General features: G+C 46.1%; 1 protein-coding gene across 1 annotated transcript in view; it reads right to left on the bottom strand.

Annotated features, from left to right (window-relative positions):
• The window catches only part of LOC138467389 (uncharacterized), a 623308-nt gene that overhangs the window by 508861 nt on the left and 91303 nt on the right, over window positions 1–23144 (bottom strand). Inside the window, 3 exon segments of the mRNA XM_069607343.1 lie at window positions 21087–21194; window positions 21196–21330; window positions 21332–23110. Coding sequence (XP_069463444.1) covers window positions 21087–21194; window positions 21196–21330; window positions 21332–22641 — 1553 coding nt within the window. The 5' untranslated portion in view covers window positions 22642–23110.

Below are 23144 nucleotides of genomic sequence, written 5' to 3'. Positions count from 1 at the left end.
TTCTGTTCCCTAGTGGCAAATCAATCACTCTTGAGGACAATATTTTCCTCCACCTCAAAATGGTTATCAAGTTTAGCCAAAATCTTTTCATATGCACCTGAGCCTTCCATCCCCACTGGCTCAGGTAATTTCCATAAAATATCTTGACCTGCAGGCCCCAAACAGTGAAACAAAAGGGGCTCTTTCCTGTCGTTGGAATAGTTTGTCCCAAACATGGCTAATGCATATTTGATAAAACCCTCTTTCCAGTCAGACCACCGTATCCTGGGCTTACTTGGTGTGGCAAATAAAAATACTGCAGCTGGGATATTAGCCATGTTGGCTGTGTCCCTTAATGGCCCACCAGTTGCACAGTGCTGATGAAATATTTAGTATCTCCAATCTGCAGCTAACAAATCTTGTCTCTTCCTGGCCACCCTTAACTACAAGGAAGCCATATTCCAGGCTAAAAAAGATACTTACAATAAACGTATCGAACAAGCCAAATCTAACACCAAAGAATTGTTCAGAATTCTAAAAGAACTTGAAACTCCTATCACCTCACCAGATACTTGCATCAAAGATAGCATTTGGTGCACCAAAATCCAAGAGGCCCTCCTCGGCAAGATTGCCTCTCTCCAAATTAAAATCAATAACAAACGAGCCTACAATACAACCCACAACCTAACCCCATTCCCCCCAATCCACTCCTTCCCTGATTCTCTGACTCCTTTTAGCTTCTCTCCACTTTCCATTTCCGAAGTAGAAAAGATCATCACTAGCCTTAAACCATCCAATTGCCAAGGCGACCTCTGCCCGGCACCCATTATTAAGGAAGCAGCTCACAACCTAGCGCCATTCATCACTACGTTCATCAACTCGTCATTTAGCTCTGGGACTGTACCTGACAATCTAAAGGATGCGTGGGTCATCCCCCCATTGAAAAAACCTACCTTGGACGCTAGCATACCCACTAACTACAGGCCAATCACCACGGTCCCGTTTTTACTAAAAATCCTCGACCGAGCAGCATATCTACAAATTCAAGATTACCTTGAATCTAACTATCTCCTTGGACTTAGGCAATCTGGGTTTTGGCCACGTCACGGCACCGAAACTGTCCTCATAGATTTAAAAACACAGATTGAAGATCTAAAAGACAAAGGCAAACTTGCTCTCTTAATCCTCCTGGACCTATCAGCGGCCTTGGATCTTGTCAATCATGGCATTCTTTGCCACCACCTCAAATCAGCTGCACATTTCTCTGATAAAGCTACAACTTGGATTAGCTCCTTTTTAAACAATAGATCAATGCGGGTGTTCTCCTCACTAGCAGCCGCCCCACCTGCACCTGTCTCCTGCGGCGTACCACAAGGATCTTGTGTTTTACCCACGTTGTATAACGTGTTCACCAAACCCCTTTTTCGATATCTTGGACTATCTGGGTGTCACTTACACTAATTATGGCGACGACACCCAGATACTAATGCCCATCTCTGGTGACTACTCTGCTGACTCCCTCGCTATCAATGTCATCTACTAGCTCATCCAAGCGTGGATGGCACAACACAGACTCTGTCTTAATGATGAAAAGACAGAGCTCCTCATTCTTGGTTCGCCAAAAAAACGTACCAAACTCGACCCTGCGTTCAAGTCCTTCATCATCGATGGGAATAATATCCCTACCGCCAAGGACACAAAAACCCTAGGGATCTACATTGACTCGACTCTATCCCTGACCAGACAAACTAACTCAGTATCTTCTGCAGCAGCATATACCTGCAAGCTTATTACAGCCTGTTGCCCTTTCCTCTCCGCAACCAATTGTGTTACCCTGGCCAGGACTCTTCTATTATCCAGGATTGATTACTGCATTGCTGCAAATTGTCCAAAACAATGCAATTAGAGCTGCCCTCAACATTCCCAGGCGACAACACATATCTGACGCTAGGCGCAACATTCACTGGCTCTCCATCCCACACCGAATCTCCCTGAAAACCCTGGCTCTTACCCACAAATGCCTACATAACCAAGCCCCTTGTTACCTGGCCAACCGATTTGCACTCCACAACTCCATTAGACCCCGCAGAATGGCTCATTCAAACAGCCTTGTAATTCCATGTTTCAATCTCCAAAGATCAGGTGGAACTAGCTTCCCTATCATGGCAGCCAAACTATGGAACACGCTTCCCAATGAGCTCAGAGCAGAACCCTCATTCCCGAGATTCAAACACCTTACTAAAACTTGGTTGGCCACCCAAGACATCTAGCTCTGGGTTCACTGATTAACTTGTACATAGCCGTACTCATGTATATACAATCTGCTTGCCCTTCCATTGATATCATTATACCTGTAAATTCTGTATTATGCTTGTAAACTTTTGTAATTATTGCTCTATCTGTCTTTCTTATGTTGTAACCAAGTGATGCGCCCGGTTGCCCCAGGGCCTGGTGCGCTTAAAATAAATAAAATACAAATGTATGCACTCCACTAGTGTTTTCACAGCACTAACACTTTTTCACACTGCCAGAAGTTGCTGGCATACGTCTCTCTCGAATTGTCTGGGTCGCTAGTGCTCTCATATCACAAGGGCAAACGTTTCGTAAATGTCACTCACCGGCTTATTCCTTTTCTTCAATCACCAAGCGCTTTGTTTTGCAGTATCGTTCCCAAGTCTACAGAACCGCTGCTTCTAAGATCATAAACCGCAGCAGCTCTGTGTAGTTCCGTTGGTTGGCACTAACAGCAACAGGTCACCATGGTAACCCGTGCCAACAAATACAAAATGGCCGTCACATTCAATGACGCGCATAGGTCCTTTCATCTTTGATTGGTAAGGTCGCCATGGCAACCCGCCAAGCTTTTCCACGAAAATGGCGCAGCGTACTCTGACGAACTGGGTCCTTTCTTCTTGAGACCACAGATACAATTCCTTGCGCTCGGGGTGTGCGGGCAAGCTCCAAATCAAGCTCCGGCCCCTCTTGCATCCTACTTTCCCTACCGCTCACCAGGAGGAATCATTTGCTGGTCTGTGACTTCACTCAGGATGCCAACAAGATCTCAAAAGAAGAGACAGGTCTTTCTCTCTTTCTACCATCCTTGCTCGTCCTCTCTGTGCTTCATTGCTCGCCGCAGGTAATTGCTCAGTGTTCTGCGATTTCTTCCTTTTCTCTCTCCGCACGTCTCGACAGGTCTCGCCTGCTCTTAGTGTACGCTTCGGTAACTGCTGCAGTGCTGCTCTGCTCAATCCCTCACTTTCCGCCAGGGTCGTTACTCTGCTGCTCCTCAATCCTAGTCCCCAAATTGTTGGGTCTGAAAACACGGAAACTCACAACACATTGAGACATTTCAACTTGGGTTTATTCAGGTAATTCAGAACATGTTAAGTTCAGCTCTATTAGTAATGACCCCCAGCCAAGGAGCCTCTCAATAACTGCCTTGTCTGGAATCAGAATATCTCTCCACCAGGCTCCAAGTTCTCTTTGACACACAGAACTTGGAACCTGGTAACTATGTACAGAATAGACAATCCATAACTAAGGTCTAGCTAACTATATATAATGATGTGAGGCCTCTGCTGTTGCAGGCACCTATTGCAGGCACCTCTAACAACGTGTCACACATCTCTTGCCAGTCTTAGGCCTTGCCACACTACATTTGTTCATTAAAGTTCCCTTTCAGGTGGTCTTATCATGTCCCACCTTTCTATGGCACGCATTCACCCTTACGCTCTTTTCCGTGTCTTTGATTTGTTTTGCCCGTAAAGTTGTGCTCAATCTAGTATTCAATATGCTTGAATTCAGGTTTTCATGCAGATAAATATGCATAATGCAGTTTGGTTGCAAGTTTTCATTCAGTTCAGTATTCAAGATGTATAATTCAAATTAGTTCCATGTTTTCTTTTTGCTCTATACTTAGTTATTTATCTGCAGCCTGCTAGGAGCGCCCCCGCGTGTTGCTCTCCCTGACACTCACCGGTGCTCGGCATGTACTCCAGCACATACCGCTGTTTCCTCCTGTATCTAGGAACAACAGACCAGCCTCTGCGAGCCCTGCTCGCGCACAGGCTGTATCTTTGCACATGCCAGCAACTGCGTTGTCTCTGCAGGTACGAGGACAGCGTTCTTTCTCCGGGCCTGCTCGGTCATAGCACCAGATGCTTGTTTTTGCATACTGAGGCTCCCACACCTGTGATACCCTCACAGCCTCTCTCCCATTTGGCTCTACAGTTGCCGCAGGATTTTGGTCGACGTCCTGGCTCCTTCTCCTGTCCTACCACGGCTGTTTCCTCTCAAAAAGGGTCCCCTACTAGTTACTCCTACACAAACCTCCCTGTGCTGTTGTCTGGTTCTCCATGTATACACCTGCAACCACTTGACAGGTTGCAGGTGGTCATTCTCTGTTGGGCTTGCCTGACCATAATTAAAGGGACATGCCTGAACCTCACAGTACTCTATACTCACAGCTCATATACCAAAGGACAGGGCTTTAAGTGGGTGCATAATAGCATTAAATACCTGGTTACTGATAATGCGGCTACCAATAAGTTGAACTGTGCGTTGTTTAAGTCCAAGATAAAAGAATCATTGAACAAGTGGTCCCTGCTACTCATCACATGGTGGGCACGCTTAGCAATGATTCAAATTCATATTTCCCTTGTCATTGTGTACATTCTAGCAATGTTACCTCTCCAATGGCCACTACCCTTTTTCAAAGAAGTCAATAAGCTATTAAACAGGGTCTTATAGTAAAGGAAACAAAATAGAGGATATCCCACACAAGGTTTCAGAGACACCAATCGCAAGGAGTGAGATTCCCTAATTTTAAAAGGAATCTTATGGGGTTTGGAATACGTCCAGGGGTGGGATGGTTATCTGACGTGGCCGTGGGTCAATGACCAGTATGGAGCTATTTGGAATCTTCATTAGATCATTCCTATCAACTAGAGGACACACCATTTGGTTGAGTCGATGGCTTTTACATGTAAGGCGATGCATATGTGGGTGGTGGGCATGGAAGGGGAGTAGTTCCCCTCTGAGAGGATGCAGTTAAGGTTTAATTCTAAGCTCGGTAAAGCAGTCACATTCCTGAATCGGTCATCTTGGGAGAGGCAGGGATACTGTACCTACATCAAATATTTGTTGTTTTTTTTTTTTTTTATTTAGTTGATTTAATCAAATTAATGATTTTTACAAACAGAATTGGAATCAAAACGAAGTGATGAACAAAGAATGAAGCTCGAAATTAAGGAATAAGAGGGAGAAAGAAAAAGAAACTGAAGCGAGGTGAAGCCGAAGTGGGAGAAGTTTGTTTTTTTAAATTTGGGATTTATAAAGCGCTTTAATCCAAAGCACCATAGAGATTCATAAAAACAGTACAATAAAATGAAAACACAAGCAAGAATAGAACAACAATCAGCCTCGTATATCAGTTTGCGATAAATAGGTTTCAGTGAGGAAGGAAATAAAGAGTATGAAGAAATAGAATAGAGAGAAAGTGAAAGAGAATTCCAATGAAAAGGAGCTAATCAAGTAAAAGAATGAATACGGGAACTAGCACAGGGAGGGCGAGATGCTGCCAGGAGAAATTGTGACCGAGAGCAGAGAGAACAAGTAGGGATATAAAATGAGACCAGTGAGGAGAGTTAAGTAGGTGCAAGTCTGTGAAGAGATTTAAAAACTAGACACAAAAAGTAAAACTTGAGATGAGAATGGAGAGCCAGCCAAGAGTACGGAGAAGAGACAATTGAATCACGTGGGAGAAGAAGATAAAGAAGAGGAATGGAAGCAACATGGAAGCTCCAACATGAGGAGTCGTTCAGAACATTGTCCAGGGCGGAGTAGAAGATCCTTTTCCATGCATGGCCTAGAGTCTGTGCCAAAGCCCACGCCATGCTGAGCTCGTCATGCTAATACTCGCAGTAGCGGTATCGCCCATGACTCCGACCCACATATGTTCACCTCAGCAGGCAGCTCGATCCCCTCGCCGCAATGTATGTTGCCCTGGCGAGACTTGCCCGAATCTAAGTGTTTAACGCTGGTAGAAATTCTCGCTGTGCATGAATCAGCATGAGTAGAGGATGTACGATGAAAGGTGTGGGGGGTTAGTGGGGGGAGTGTGCAACTGGAATTTCAATGCTTATTCGGCGTTGAGGAAATGAAGAATTGTTGGGATCTTGATACAGGGTAGAGGAAGACTGGCTTACTTGCACAACCTGCTCTATTGCAGATCATTCACGCCGCAAATGGGATCTCGTCAGCTGCTGGTGAGCCGGCTTCCTTTTTCCCCTGCCTCTCGTCAGGGAAACGGGCATGTCGACAGAGTCCATTTCCCACGTGCACAACTTGCAAAGCTCAAGAGCTCTAAGACTCCCAAGACTCTGCTGGACTCCTTGACCGCTCTGCGGTGAGTCAGAGCAGATAGCACATTCACTCCACCTTCTCAGTAGACACAGAAGAACTACTCCACAGCTTAGCAGCTCAGCAGACACCCAAGACTCTGCTCGACTCCGTGGTGAGTCAGAGCAGATAGCAAATTCACTCCGCCTTCTCAGAAGACACAGAAGAGCCACTCCACAGCTTAGCAGCTCAGCAGACTCCCAAGACTCTGCTTGCGACCGCTACGCAGTGAGTCACAGCAGATAGCAAATTCACTCCGCCTTCTCAGTAGACACAGAAGAGGCACTCCACTGCTTAGCAGCTCAGCAGACTCCCATATTCTGCAAGTCATCACACCTGTTGACATCAGCACACCTACCACCGAGCTGCCTCACATCAAAGAAGCACTCATCAATGCAAGATCACTCACCACCCATGCCTTGGACATAGCAGACCTCATCACCTCTAATCAGCTTGACTTTCTTGCAATCACCGAAACCTGGCTACACTCAGCCGCCGGGCCTTCGCTGTCCCTAGCCCTTCCTGAAAACTATACCATCATTAGAGCTGGCAGAGTCAGAGTCACCGACAGAGGTGGAGGTGTGGCATTCATCTCAAAAAAACAACTGGGCTTCAGAGAGATGATCAAAGAAAACTTCCCCTCTGGTGAACTCCTCTCAGTCAAACTACAACTATCAACTTCACGTACTCTCGCATTGCATCTCCTTTATCGACCTTCTGGCCCAATTACCTCCTTCGACGAAGATATCACACATCTCCTCACCAAGAATACCAAACCTGGCTCCCAAATCATGATCTGGGGAAATCTCAATCTAGGACTACATGACACTCAGGATGCTAATGCTACAGCTGTAGAGAACACGCTGTCTGAGCTTGGCTTCTCTCACCGCATCTCCGATCCCACACACTGCAAAGGCAGAACATTGGATTGGTTGGCAGACCTAAACTGTAGCACTAAGATCCTTTCAAATTCCCCTTGTGCCTGGTTTGACCACCACATCATATCCTTTACAATTCAGGATTCCTGACGCCCTCTACCCAGCAACATTCAAGTACCTCCTGCCTTAACCCGAGACAATCGCCTGGTCACTCTGGAGAACCTGCTACCTTTACTCAAGCCTATCACCAGCCATCCCAAGAATCTAAATAATGATCCAGCCACTCTGGTGGACTTATATAACCATGACCTACTCCAAGCCTTAGACAAAATAGCCCCTCTCCAAATGAGAAAAGCAAAGCCACCAGCGCAGCAAAATAAGTGATTCTCTCTAGACTTGAAAGCCCTTCGCAAATCTAAAAGAGGCTACGAAGCCAAATGGAAAAGAAAATCAACGGTCCAGAATATGGAAAACTTCACTACGGCCATTAGTGCTTACAAAGCCACCATTATGAAAACAAAGTACCACATTCAACAATAGATTCATAATGCTAAGTCTAGCTCTAAAGAGCTATTTATAATGCTGAAAGATAGCTGGAGTCACCAGTCCCCACTTCTGAATCTTGCACCAAAGACGCTGCGTGGTGTGCCAATATCCAAAAGGCTTTGCTAGACAAAAATCACCTTATTACAGAGTAAAATATGAGGGGTGTGGCCTGGAGCTCATGGTGGAAAGAGGCTGAGGCGCCGAGCTCCGGCCGAGACGCCGCATCTTGATCCTCTCCTGTTTGATGCAGACACTATTTCAACGAAGCAGTCGTACACGGCAGTGTGGGAACCGAATCCCAACATGGGGAGCCGATTCAGCGGAAAAATCGGAGCTGCGGGACACTCCTGCCCTCGGCCGCAATCCCCTACCCCCCATCTCCACCTGCACCTAAGATGGCAGCCACTGAATGAAGCCGCCGCACTCCGAGGAGCAACAGCCAGCTACCCCCACCGCAGCGCTTGCATGGCGAGAGACGGGCGGTGAACGAGAACCCCTCCAGCGGCACTGATGATCGCCGGGCTCCCCTGACCCCAGCAACCTAAACCCGCACAACATCACGCTGTTGGCGGCTGGGCGAAGAGGGAGAGCTGCCCGCAACACGCTGGTCGCCGAAGGAGAGCACGGCCGGGGAGGCCGGGCGCCACAACCCCTGCAGTGCCTGGACCTGACGGAAGTGTGCCGAAGCGCACATCGGGCGAAAGTCAAGCCCGCATCGGCAGGAGATGCTGGGAATCCACCACATCGGAAGAGCGGGCCCTGCCTCCTGGTTAATTGTCGTAACGACGAACCCCGCGGAACGGAAGACCGAATACCCTGAGGTGAGGAGGACCGAGGGGCGAATAACCCGAAAGAGGTGCCTCGGGAACCGCTCGGAGCACCACAACTGTGAAAACAGGACCCCCCGACAGAGTTCATTGGGGGAAAGTAGACATTGATCCCACGAGGGTGAGGGACGCCCCACCCCACCCCCGGCGCGGCCGCTACTGAGCCATGCCGTGGCAACAAAGTGCCATCAGGCCATTTGGCACATCGCTTTGGGTCAAAGGACCGCAATAGGCCAGCTACTACACATTTACCAAACCGCAAGGGCCCCATCAACCTCCTGAACAACTGCCACACTTAGGAGCTCTGGGGGGAGGCAGACCGGAGACCCTGAAGCGAGGAGACCTGGGGGGCGTGCTACTTGAAAGAGGGGCCTCAGAAGCCACCGCCCTGTATTGAGCCTTGACCGCACCACAACCGCAAGTTTGTGGAACCCCCCATCAGCACTTATTGGGGAGAGTGGACATTGACCCCAAGCGGGTACGAAAACCGCTAGCCCCCCTGGACGCGAGCACTTTCTGAGCCATGCTACGGCCCCAAGGGGGCATTTGAACCATCTGGCACTTACATCACTAGGCACAACAACAAAAAAAGTGCCACTCGTGCCACGAATCACGAGCTGCTCACACCTCGCCAGGGACCACAGCAGGTCCACTTACATGAATCTAGTGGACCCTAGGACCCTTCATCTGGACCAATAGTGAGAGCCAAAGCGCTGCCCTTCCCAGACCAGCTCAACGCCACAGCATTGAAGTTCTGACATGGCTGCCAGGAGCAAATCGAAACCCTCCACAATGGACACCTTCGTCACCACCAAGTCAAAGAACATAGCTAACTCGCACCCCTCCACTCCTGAACCTACACACACAAGAGGAGCCGACACCACGGAGAATCAATCCCAAGTACTAGAAGCTATTGCATCACTGCGCACGTTCATAGACTCGAAGATAGATGAATTCAGGTCACACATCCAGCTGGTACGCCAAGACGCCAGGAACTTAACAGAGAGGGTGGCGAACACCGAAACTAGCATAAGAGACGGCAGGAGACACTGTCGAATTAAAAGCCAAGGTTGTGGACCTTGAAAGGAAGGTCGCCATCCTTGAGGCGAGGGCCGAGGAGGCGGAGGGACGGGCCAGACGGTGCAACATCAGGATACTAGGAATACGGAGGGAGATGAGGGCCCGAACCCAACAGCATATGTAGAATCTCTGTTGCAACAGGAAATAGGCGCCGGAAAACTTACGCAGGGCTTCGCAGTTGAGAGGGCACACCGGTCCCTCCAAAAGAAACCTCCCCCAGGTTCACACCCTTGCCCGATAATCACTAAAATACTCAACTTCCAGGACCGAGAAATCATCCTGAGGCACTCGAGGGAGAAGGGCTCCATTGAACGTGGCAATACCAAAATATCTGTCTACACAGACGACACCCCAAAGGTGCAAAGGGAGAGGAACTCCTTTGTACCGATTAAAGCCCGACTTTGTCAATTAAACCTAAAATATATGCTACTATACCCGTCAAGACTCTAGGTCATCTTCAAGGGCCGTGCGATATTTTTGGAATCCCCAGCGGCCGCCAATATGTGGATGGAAGACAATAACCTTGCAGAAGGCGGGTCTCCCAGTACCAGGACAAGTAAGGAAACCTATCCACCGGTGCGCAGGAAACATAAGCACTTACCACACCGCAACTCCCATACGAAAATGAGCAATCTGCAACCAAGGAGGTAACATACATCATAATTAACTGAATAGATGCGGCTCTCGCTTGGCCTCACACCAGGCACAGGACTCAACCCCCACGAACAGACCAGGCAGGCCAGTTGCCTGTCCGACCCCGCTCGAGCCCGATACCCGGATGGGTTCTGACGGTGCAAGAGTGCCTGAGCGCCGTGAGAAAAACGCAGCCGCTGGGCGCACCAGTTCCAGTTTTGTTAAAAGTTCCACTGGTTACACAGTCTTCATAACATTAACAATTACAAAGCAGAAGGCAGGGCTTTCAGAAATCCTAAGCAGAATCAGACCCACGAATCGAGAAATGGGACTCTCCAGGGTAAACCATCGACCTCTGGGAGACGACAGAATGGTCAGACACAAATGGTACACCACTCCATTCCAATGGCGCCACAAATGAAAGTAATAATGTGGAACGTGAGAGGGATGGGCTCGTATCTGAGAAGGAATCAGATCCTATCTTATCTTCGTAGAAAAAGGTCTCGATCGCGATGCTTCAGGAGACCCACCTGTCGAGGGAGGCCTCATCCAAATTGGCAGAACGGTGCGGAGGCACCGTGAGGGGGGCACCCTACTCTAGCTACGCTCGAGGAGTCTTCACGTGGGTGAACCCGAATGTACCATTCCAACTATTGGGCTCAGTGGCCGACAAAGAAGGCAGGTACCTAATAATGTGGGGGACCATCGAACACACCGTGGTCTGCCTTGTGAATTCCTACTTCCCACAACATGGAATTCCCTCCCATCTCAAAGAACTATGCGCCAAAATGTTACACCACAGGGAAGGTACATTCATTTGGGGTGGCGACTTCAACTGCGTCAGAGACGTGAACATGGACAGGTCTGATCCTCCCCAACAACCGCATAACGCTGCCACCCAAGAACTCAACAATACACTGGAGCACCTCAACCTAATAGACATCTGGAGGGAACAACACCCCACCGAGAGAAGCTACTCATACTACTCGGCCCCTCACAAGATCCACACAAGGATTGACTATTTGTTTATCAACAAAGAACACACCTCAATGATAGATGCAACAGAATATCTAGGCAGATCGATAACTGATCACTCACCTTTAATCATGATGTGGACATTCAGAGGGCCCAGACCACCGATCCCGATGTGGAGAATGCCCACTGCAGCTCTCACCGACCATGAATTTAGGGAAACCCTCGGCACCAGACTCGAGGACTATATAGATAACAACAAGGATTCCGTATCAAGCTGGAGCACACTGTGGGAGGCCATGAAGGTAGTGACACGAGGAGAGGTGATATCGGGGGCGGGAGGTATCAGGAAGCACCTGACGGCGGCACTCCAAGAACGGGAAGCCGAAATATCATGCCTCGAAAACTCCTCTGAAGCCACTCCGGAACTAGAAGCGACCCTACACAGACTACGAGACGAATGCCGCACATCTTGGGACAGGTTAGCCAAATTCGACTTTACAACGAATATCGCCAGGGCTCACAAAGAAGCCGATAAGCTGGGCAGATTGCTAGCCTGGTTGTGCAAACGAGAACAGCCTAGACACTGTCCAAAAGAGATCATATATGAGAGCAGGACAACGCACAAGTCTCAACAAGGTATCAACAACGCCTTCGCAGAGTTTTACTCCAGACTATACTCCCATGACAACCACATACCCAGAGAAGAAATCAAGGCTACTCTAGAGGAGATCGATCTGCCAAAGTTATCCGAGGAACAGAGAGAGATGCTAGAAATGGAGATCACCACAGAAGATGTCACAGAGGCTATCAGGTCTCTGGCTACTTGTAAGACTCCCGGTAGTGATGGCCTCCCACCAGAATTTTACAAAGCCTATGAACCCACCGTCACCCCAATTCTATACGAGGTCTTCATGGAGGCATACGAGAATGGGACACTTCCTAACACCATGAAGGAGACAATCATAATTCCCATGCTCAAGCCTAACATACCACCCACAGATTGCGAATCATACCGCCCATTAGCAATGCTAAACTATGATAGCAAGATCCTGACCACTATTTTAGCTAACAGGCTTGCAAAGGTGGTGGGCAACCTGATCCACGACGAGCAAAATGGCTTTGTTCCGGGACGTAACACAACGGCGAACCTGAAGAGACTTCAACACACCATGGCAGAAACCTACACGAGAGACGAGGACCTTGCAGTGCTCTCACTTGACGCCATCAAGGCTTTCGACTCCATATTCTGGGAATGGCTGGTGGAGGTGCTGAGAGAGTTTGGATTTGGTGAAGGATTTGTGAGATTGATCAAGGTACTCTATAACTCGCCGGTGGCAAGAGTCAAAACTGGCTGATTCATTTCAAAACCCTGGGAGATACAGCGAGGTACCAGGCAGGGATGCCCATTGTCACCAATGTTATATGTCCTAGGCCTGGAACCAATCGCCATCTATTTCAGGAGGCAATTTTTTGACGCAGACATCAGACTAGGTAACCACTATTCTATAATATCTCTGTACGCGTGCGATGTACTTTTTTACGTGAAAGACCCACACTTGCATGCACATGCCATGCTAGATGTCCTCGACAACTACGCATAATACTCTGGGATCAAGTTTAGCAGATCGAAATCCTGTGCATTCCCGCTGGCACGACTTCGAGGCCTGGCAGTAACCGACCTACCGGAAGTGGGGATGAAATGGCAGCCAGAGACATTCCGATATCTAGAAATCAACATTCATCATTCCCCAGACCTCACACACGACCACAACACCGAAACAGCAATGAAGGGACTTCGCAACTCTATTAAATTCTGGTCTAAACTGCCACTAGCAATGATGGGGCGAGCATCCATCGCCAAGATGATAATCCTCCCCTGCTTCCTTTACTTTTTCACAAATATCTGCCACTACATCCGCCCACCCTTTTTCAAGAAGCTGGAATCGATAATCAGGGACTTCCTATGGGGCCCATCCAGACACAAACTGCCCCTATCGATTCTCACGTTGCGTCACAAAGAAGGCGGAGTGCAGCTCCCTGACTTTCAAATGTACTGCTTGGCTGCGCAACTCAGTCATGTGACAAGATGGCTCCAAGATGAGCAGAACAGCGAGTCAGAACTGCTAAAACAAATACCCTCCAACCTGTTCCCCAAAGAAGCACTTTGGAACCCACTGAAACAGGTACAAGAAGTCCCCATGATTACGAAATTGGGCAGACAGATTTGGACTAGGACCCGCTCCATCTTACAGCCTAGCCATCCATATTCACCCAATACTCCTATCCTAGTGGATGCATGCAGAACCGCAACCGACCTCAAGGTGGCGAGATATTGGGAGAGAACGAGGATCTACGTGTGGGGCGTCATGTTTGAAGAGAACAACTTCCGAGACTTTGAATTACTGCAGACGGTGGAGGGACTCTCCACCGGTCAATTTCTGTGGTATCATCGAATTAAACAGACCGCTAGAAAACTCTGGGACACCTGGCCCGAGGAACCCGCTCCAGACCCCCTACTGCAGGAGATGTACGATCTGGCTGATTGCTGGAAACCGGTGACCCGCCTCTACAGCCGATTGATGGACAAGCCGAACCCCAGAAGCACAGCACTCAGGGAAAAATGGGAAACTGACCTGGCCATTAAACTAACAGATAAAGAATGGGAAAGAATACTGCTATACCCCAAAGAGGTGTCCCGCAATGCCAGATTTAGGCAAATACAGATGAATGTCCTCTATAGGACGTACATGACCCCACAGCGGGTGGCCAGCTTCAATAAGAAAGCATCACCAAATTTCCCCTGGTGCGGCAACAACACAGCTGACCTGCTCCACATGTTCTGGACTTGCAATAAAACTGTGAAACTCTGGTCCAAAGTCAAACAGACCTACATGACCGTGGGTATCACTAGATACGAAAGGGACCCGAAGGACTGCTTACTGGGTGCTCACCCCGGAATTAGTAAATACAAACATATAGTCAAGCTGATGGACTTAGCATGTATCCTTGCGAAAAGAACCATAGCAATGGCCTGGAAATCTCCAGGGGGCCCGAGATACAAGCGCTGGATTAAAGAACTGGAAAGGTGGTCTGAGGCTGAGACCAGAGCATGGCAAGAAGGGGCAAACTCTGGGGTGGACGAAGAAAACAACACCCTTGAGGCGTGGAAAGCCCTCCTGAGAGACGTACCTTTCACCGCGGACCACAAATCCCCCTGAAGAGAAGCCCCAGTCCACCACAACGCCCGAAGGAGACTCAACCAAAGTCCCGAAAAATCTAGACTGGGTTCGCCCATGCTACCTGAACCTGACACCCTGTACATCTCTGCCCCGGAACGGACGCTGAAGACACCACAGCATCAAATGAAGACTGTTTTGTTTGTTTCACTTATGTTCTTTCCCTTTTTCTACTTTTCCTTTTCTTGTTAAATGTTGTCGCTTATAGAAATTGGACGAACCAATGTAATCCTACTTTGTCACATGATAACTCAAGCCTGCATGTCTAAATGCCAATAAAATACATTTAAAAAGAAATTACAGAGTAAACTAGAAGCTAAAAAACAAAGCCTCACCTCAAGCAAAAAACCCAGCGCAATCCACCCCACCTCGCCTAAACCTTGCACTCTATTTGAATTCACTCCTGTCACCACTACAGAAGTAGAAGCTATTATAGCAAGTTTAAAACCCTTAAATCAAGGCGACACTTGCCCTGCTACAATCATAAAGGAGGGGGCGAAAGAATTGGCTCCATTCATCACCTCCTTCATCAACTCTTCATTCAAGTTGTGCACTGTCCCAAACAATCTCAAAGATGCTTGGGTCAGGCCTCTCCTTAAAAAACCCAATCTTGACCCTAGTAACTCCAACTTCAGACACATAACTATTGTACCCTTTCTCCTGAAAATTACTGGACAAAGCAGCATACATCCAGATTCAAAACCAATCTCGAAGCCAATTTCTAGGCCTTCACCAATACGGGTTTAGACCAAGACATGGCACATAGACAGCCCTCCTGGACTTAAATATCCCGATGGACGAATCCAAAGATAATGGAAATTTGGCCTTACTCCTCCTGCTCGACTTGTCAGCAGCTTTCGACTTAGTAGACCACAAGATCCTAAATAAACATTAACCTCGGCAGCCGCCTTCCCTCCCAAAGCTGCCTCCTGGATTCAGTCTTTCTTGTCAGACAGAACTATGAGGGTTTTCGCACCTTTGGCTTCAGCAGAACCCGCACATATCACCTACGGTGTCCCTCAGGGGTCCTGTGTCTCCCCGACCCTTTATAACATTTTTACAAAGCTCCTGTTTGACCATCTAGACGACTTGGGTGTCTCCTACATGAACTATACGGATGACACGCAAATCCTTATCACTTGCACAGGCTCATATGACAAAGGTTCCTATTTACTGAACAAAACATACCTTAGCATTCAGTCATGGATGGCCAACCATGGTCTCTGCCTAAACGACGATAAAACTGAGCTATTACTTATAGGTTCAAAACAGCGACTTAAAAAATTAGACTCCTAATAGACTTCCTTCAACATTGATGGAAACAATATCAAAGTCTCCAGTGATGTCATAACTCTTGGATTATATTTGTACTCCACCCTCGCCCTCTCCCACACCAGGTAAGTCAATGTGACAGCTTCAACAACAGTGTATACCTCCAAGCTCATCAATGCATGTAGGCCTTTCTTGTCTGACCCTGGCCAGGGCTCTTAAACTCTCAAAATTGGACTACGTAGGCACCAGCCTACGTAGTCCAATTTTGCTAAAACATTAACAAGATACAAGTGTTGCAAAACAATGCTCTTCGAGCTGCTCTAAATATTCCTCGCTTCAACCATATGTCACAAATAAGACGTAACTCTAACTGGCTCCCAATTAAAAAAAGGATCACAAGCTGTCAAAACAACAGACTTACCTAACGAACTGAGTCGCAGCAGGTTGGACTCTGAGGGCCTGCACCAGTGAAGCAACTAGGTTGCGGTGCATCCATCCACAACGCACCCCTGCGCAGAACAGCAGGATGGAGAGCGTACCATACTAAAAACCAAGGTGAGGAGAGCACTAAGGGGTCGTTGGGTCCACAAGGGAGGTGAGCTCCGGGATAAAAGAGACTACAAGTTAAAACCTAAACTCCTGTGTTTTCAGACCAGTCCTCAGCCGACAAGAGTACAAGGGAGAGGGTCCAAGGTCGGAAGCAGTCCAGCCAGATTGGGTGGCGTCCCCGTGGATACAAGGTGAGTGTTACACCCCATGCCACACCTCCCAAAGATTGAGTTATTACCAATTGAGAGTGAAAACAGGATCAATGACTGACAGCAATATATAAACTAAGGTATTGATGGCATACAGAGCATTACAGGTCAAAAGATACTGTTGTATTCCCTGCAAATCGTGACACATGGCCTGTATTTCAGATCTCTTCTTTTCAAAATGTAGTTACCCTGTTGCACCTGAAAAATGAACCCAAAAAGGAAATCATGAAAACCCCTATGGGTCAAAAACATATGGTTGCAAACAATGCATTTGTTCTTCCCACAACTGTCAGGTTATTGTACAACATTCCTAACAATATGATGGATGTTATATATTGTAGTGTAGTGAAAAGATGTTTACAAGCGGTGGGCAGTGTTTTTTTTTTAAATTAGGTTTGATAACATTGGCATTCAATTCAGCCTGCTACTATGATGAAATCAAGTTGCCCCCGATTTCACCTTAAGCTGGTCCCCGGCTTTGGGAAACTCCTTGGAAGGGAAGAAAGTTAGAAAAATGCTCGCAAACATCAATAGAATGTGTGGTCTCCGGAGAGATTAAATTTAGGAGTAACCAGATGCTGGATTCACAACACAGACAATTCATCCACTAAATATGGCACTTTGAACTCAGGCTGGCAATACAACTGGCCATCTGTAAGCTAATGTGAGAGACTTGTCATAAACGCCCCGAGCAATCAGAGAGGCCACTGAAGAACTATCACACAAGTCAGTGTGCTGATCATAAGATCTTGTAGACATTTTGAATACATCCATTAGGTGCAATGCCAGGTTACAAACAAAGCAAATTTGGCTCAGCACTTTCAAACTGTACGATTTACAGAAATAACAAAGCACATATTTCAAAGCGAAGAGTCTCCTCTTTGATTTGACACCAAATTCATATGTAATTAATATTCATAAAATTATGAAAATGTCACAAAATAAGCCTATGTGTCCAGGTGCATGTCTAGGCCAGGTGATTACAGTAGTCTGTGTTTCATTGAGGTGGCAGGTTGACACCATGAATATTGGAAAACAAAATGGCAGTGTAGGAGTGAAATAAACCAACAATCTTTGCTCATGTCAAACATTTTAAAATTACGATTAGCCAATGGGGATGCATTTTCTGGCAATGTCTGACAGTAGGCACGCCCATGGAAGGATCAGGTCAATCAATTAGTACGACATATGGGGATATTCTACAGTTGTCAGTAACAGATATGGGGGAATTCTGGCTCTGGAAAAAGCTACAAGGAAGAAGGGGTGAAAGGGAATAGGAGTGGTGGTTGACATATTTTGGGCTGATTTCCAAATAGCATAATTCTGCCTCTTTCACTACACAAAGGCCAAATTAGACTTCTATTATTATTCAGAGGAATAGGATAGTGTAGTGTAGTTTCTAGAGAAGTTACAGCCTAATTTCAATCTATTTAAACTGGAGGGGAATTACATAAACAAAGCTCTTAGAGTTGTGCCTTTAGTAAAACAGGAGACACTTGCCATCGATCTGAGTGCCATTTAACTGGTGATATCTTTTTTTAATGAAAGTACCCTAAGCGCCATCACAGATATAGTCAGTATTAGACCGTGGTTTGAGGGCCCTGCACCATAGCCTAATCAAGATGAGTTTGAGAACGTGTGTCTGTGAAGGCTGTAGCTACTTAAAGTAAATTTGAAAAAGAGAGTAACCTTAATATGCAATTACGTTAGAACAGGAATGTTTTAGTTATTCAGACCTCAATGTGTATACAGAATTGATTATGGTAATGAATGCTTGTTAATGTTAAAGGACATTTGTACCGCGCACTATCACCACCGTAGTGGTCCCCTGGCCCTCTGGTGGCTCTGAAAGAGGAGGGGAGGTTGAGTTAGTGGGAGGAAGCAGGAAAAGTGCAAGAGAGCAGTGATGTGCTGTTGGCGGCCTCAGCCAGTGAGTCTGTTGGCTGGGCCTCGGGTGTTTGTGGCTGGTAGTCGTTGTGTACTGTTGCGCAAGACTATGTGTGTTTTTGTTTTGTTGTTGCAATGTAGTGAAGTTTGTGCGGTTTGTTGTGCTGTAGGTTTTGGTTGTGTTTGGTTTGCAGTTTGAGAGGTGTATGCAGAAAGGGAAATTGTTAGTAGGGTTGGTTAGTTTGCGTCTCTATCCTGAATTGAGGCGCTCGGCTTGCGTAGTCTCCCCTGATGTGGCACTGTCCTGTGAGAAACATGATGAATGCAGGTAGGTGATTTTTGTAGACATGCTATCTGTGATTCTGTAACAATGTGGTCACTTCCCCTGCATACAACTGGGGCCTGCCTTTGTCTTGAGTCCACCTTCATTTATTTAAATAAGCCTAAGCTTTGATCAAACCATAGTTTTATTCAAAGAACTGTGGCGTGGGACTGTATAAAATTGAGGCATATTGGGATGCCACCCTAATGGGCATGCAAAAGTTAGACATCATTACAGGTGGCATCGTCATCCTCCTCCTAAGGGCCTGCATTCCTGATCTCTCTCACTCCACCTGGACCCAGTCACAGCTCTCTGGGTTTTTTTCTCCAAAGGATGTTTTCCATTTTCTTCACCACGCAGTAAAGGCAGGTGCTCATAGCAATAATGTTATTCACAAGCATACATACTCTGAATTTTCAACACTAAATGTAGTCTAATTCTTGTGGTCATCAGGCGCGTGTGGCTTTAAAGAAAAATTCAGGGAAACACCAACTGAAGGAACACCTTTCCATAAAAAGTATTTTAAAAGGAAACTGTCCAACAAATGCATTACATATTAAACAAAAGGAGAAAAACTGTTCATTGTGAAGCAACCAGCACACAAGACTATTTGGGGTCCATGAGGAAATCCAGTGATTATTAGGAATGATCTGCCCCAAGGCAAGACACAAGAAAGGAAAGTGCCATCAGGGCTGGAGGGCTGACTAGACACTTTTATTAAAACACAAAGGAAAAGAAGTCTGAACCAGAATTCAAGAGAAAATAAATGTAGTAATAAAATTATAAGTAGAACAGTTCACAAATGAATGAATTCCAACACAAACCGAGATGAGGTGCCGGCAAGATAGCTAAGGGGCAACACGTTTGTCTTGAAAGTAAGACAACATATAGCAATACAGATCTCATGCTTAGAAACTGTTCTTTGGTATTAGGCACGTTGTAAAAGAACAATTCCTAAAATTATTACTCAGATCAGACATAACACAAAAAAACAAATATTGTGTTCCTGTACCAGGAAGCGGTTTGTCCCTGAGCAAAGTCAGACAAAAGAAACAGATAACGGCATACCAATTAGGCGCTAGTAAGCAATCATTTCTTAATGTTATTAAACAGTGATAGATTAAGGATGAATGCACATATCATTTTCAAAAGCATTTAATTAAGTACATATTTCTAAAATTGCTGAAGGATCAGAGTGCAGTGATTATTTTGAGTTAATTTACTGTCTGATCAAGTGCTCCAATAACTGTTAGACAGCTTTCAGGATTCTGATGAGAGCAGACTAGAGTTGAAAAATTGTCTCCGAAAGGGCAAATGCTGCAGAGTTCAGTTAGAAGGGATTCTAGACAAGGAAGACATCATAGGGAAATTGAGAGCAGCGTTTTACATCCACAGCATAGCTGGACATTCCAGGTTTATAAAATGCCCAATGCAATGTTTATCCCTGTGGTGAACAAATACAATCCTATTAACCATGACTCCAGACAGTATGTTGAAGTTGTAACATTTTACTCCACATTTTGAAGATGGGAGTATAAAATAAATGTGCAACTACTAATGCATGAAAATTAAAAGATGCATTTTTACCTTGAAGTTCCTCTTCAGATCAGTAAAACTGTACAGCTCCTTTACCTGGTACAGCACTACTGATACCTCTAATAAGTACATATCCATAGAACTCTGTGGGTGAAAGCAGGGGGTAGGCTATGTGCTGCTATGACCTTTTTTTTACTAAGAGTACTGTTACTTTTTTATGTAACATATGTCTGTTTTAGTGTGTAATGGGGCAAGTGTGCTGCATACATGCAGACATGGAATTGCAAGTGCCTTTCTTTTAGTAAAGGGTTCTTGGTTTCAACATTAGATGGATATAAAAACATATGCAGAACTTACAAACAAAAGCAAGGCAAATAAGTGCAGATGGATCTCCAGCAAGCAATTAGAATCCAGCTTTTCTGTGATAATATGTAGTCTCAGAGAGGGCATTTCAGATAAGAGCTGCACCACTAGATATAAATAAGCCTTCTGAGGTCGATGTAAATGATACAGGGAGAGCAATAGGAATTAAGGCTGGCATCCAAAAAGGGGTCCCTTGGCCTTACTACTTCTGCATTCAATCCACCATGCATTCACTCCTTCACATTTACCTCTTCATACCTTTACTACTTCTTTCCCTTTGCCACACGTTCACGTCATCATTACAGTGAGACCCCCTGTATCGCCCCTTCTTTGCTAACCCTTATGCTTCTACCTAACCCCTCCTTGAACCCCCTCAAACCCCCTCCGAAACTTACCACATCTCACCTGTATGTGTTCTCAGGTGGTAAATAAGGTGCCTCTCCCTACTGAATCCTTTCCCACATTCAGTGAACAGATGAGTTTGTTCACCTCTATGTGCTCTGGTGGTCAATAAGGTGCCCCTTCTGACTGAATCCTTTCCCACATTCAATGCACAGATGAGGTTTCTCACCTGTATGTGTTCTTTGGTGGTCAACAAGAGATATCTTATGACTGAAGCTTTTCGCACATTCAGTGCACAGATTTCTCACCGGTATGTGTTCTCTGGTGCCGATTAAGATTACTCTTCACACTGAATCCTTTCCCACATTCAGTGCAAAGATGAGGGTTCTCACCTGTATGTGTCCTCTGGTGGTGAATAAGACTCACCTTCCGACTGAATCCTTTCTCACATTCAGTACACTGATGTGGTTTCGCACCTGTATGTGTCCTCTGGTGGTCAATAAGATGCCCCTTCCGACTGAATTCTTTCCCACATTCAATGCACAGATGAGGCTTTTCCCCTGTATGTGTCCTCTGGTGGTCAATAAGGTGCCCCTTCTGACTGAATCCTTTCCCACATTCAATGCACAGATGAGGTTTCTCACCTGTATGTATTCTCTGATGGTCAATAAGGTACCCCTTCTGACTGAATCCTTTCCCACATTCGGTGCACAGATGAGGTTTCTCACCTGTATGTGTTCTCTGGTGGTCAATAAGGTACCACTTCTGACTGAATCCTTTCCCACATTCAATGCACTGATGTGGTTTCTCGCCTGTATGTGTTCTCTGGTGGAGAGCAAGATTCTTCTTCACACTGAACCCTTTACCACATTCAGTGCACAGATAACGGTAAACACCTGTATGTGTTCTCTGGTGGTCAATTAGATACCCCTTCTGACTGAATCCTTTCCCACATTCAATGCACTGATGTGGTTTCTCGCCTGTATGTGTTCTCTGGTGGAGAGCAAGATTCTTCTTCACACTGAACCCTTTCCCACATTCAGTGCACAGATGAGGGTACTCACCTGTATGTGTTCTCTGGTGGTCAATAAGGTACCCCTTCTGACTGAAACCTTTACCACATTCAATGCACTGATGTGGTTTCTCACCTGTATGTGTTCTCTGGTGCAGAGTAAGTGCACTCTTCACACTGAATCCTTTCCCACATTCAGTGCACAGATGAGGGTATTCCCCTGTATGTGTTCTCTGGTGGTTAATAAGGGACCCCTTCTGACTGAATCCTTTCCCACATTCAGTGCACTGATGGTGTTTCTCACCTGTATGTGTTCTCTGGTGCCGAGTAAGATTACTCTTCACACTGAATCCTTTCCCACATTCAGTGCACTGATGTGGTTTCTCATCTGTATGTGTTCTCTGGTGGTATATAAGGTGATCCTTCCTAATGAATCTTTTTCCACATTCAGTACACTGATGTGGTTTCTCACCTGTATGTGTCCTCTGGTGGTAAATAAGGGGCCCCTTCTGACTGAATCCTTTTCCACATTCGGTGCACAGATGAGGTTTCAAACCTGTATGTGTTCTCTGCTGGTACGTAAGAAGACCTTTCATGCTGTACCTGTTCTTGAATTTAAGGCTCAAATCAAGTTTCTCAACTGAAGATCTACTCTAAACCAGACTTGTTCCAACTGAAGACTTTAGTATCTGTGCACGGATCAATCTGTGTGTATCGAGAGGTAATTTACTAAACCCGTAAAATAAATTACCTTTGTATGCAAGCTACAGATGAAATGACACACATGTTCTATCATTAATAATAGGCTACACAAAAGGCAATTCTTACAGGAAATGAAGCACTGTGTTCGTATGATCAGTCTACCATTTCACTGAAAATCCTCAGGTATTCAGTAGGTTTCTCCAATCCCAGTTCCTCATTACTTTGAAAAGCCAATTAGCTCCTAGGCTTGTATCCTTGTAGAGGTGTAGATAGTGCACATTCTCTCAATCAAGCGTTGCACTGTATTAATCCATCAGAAATATTAACAATCACTTTGGTGCATTTCTCCAGGGCATCAATCACCTATAAAATTAAAAGCAGATGCACATAATTAATA

Source organism: Ambystoma mexicanum, chromosome 4q (genome assembly GCF_040938575.1).
Source record: "Ambystoma mexicanum isolate Mex_15411 chromosome 4q, UKY_AmexF1_1, whole genome shotgun sequence".
Lineage (NCBI taxonomy): Eukaryota > Metazoa > Chordata > Amphibia > Caudata > Ambystomatidae > Ambystoma > Ambystoma mexicanum.
This window is presented reverse-complemented; position numbering and strand designations above follow the sequence as displayed.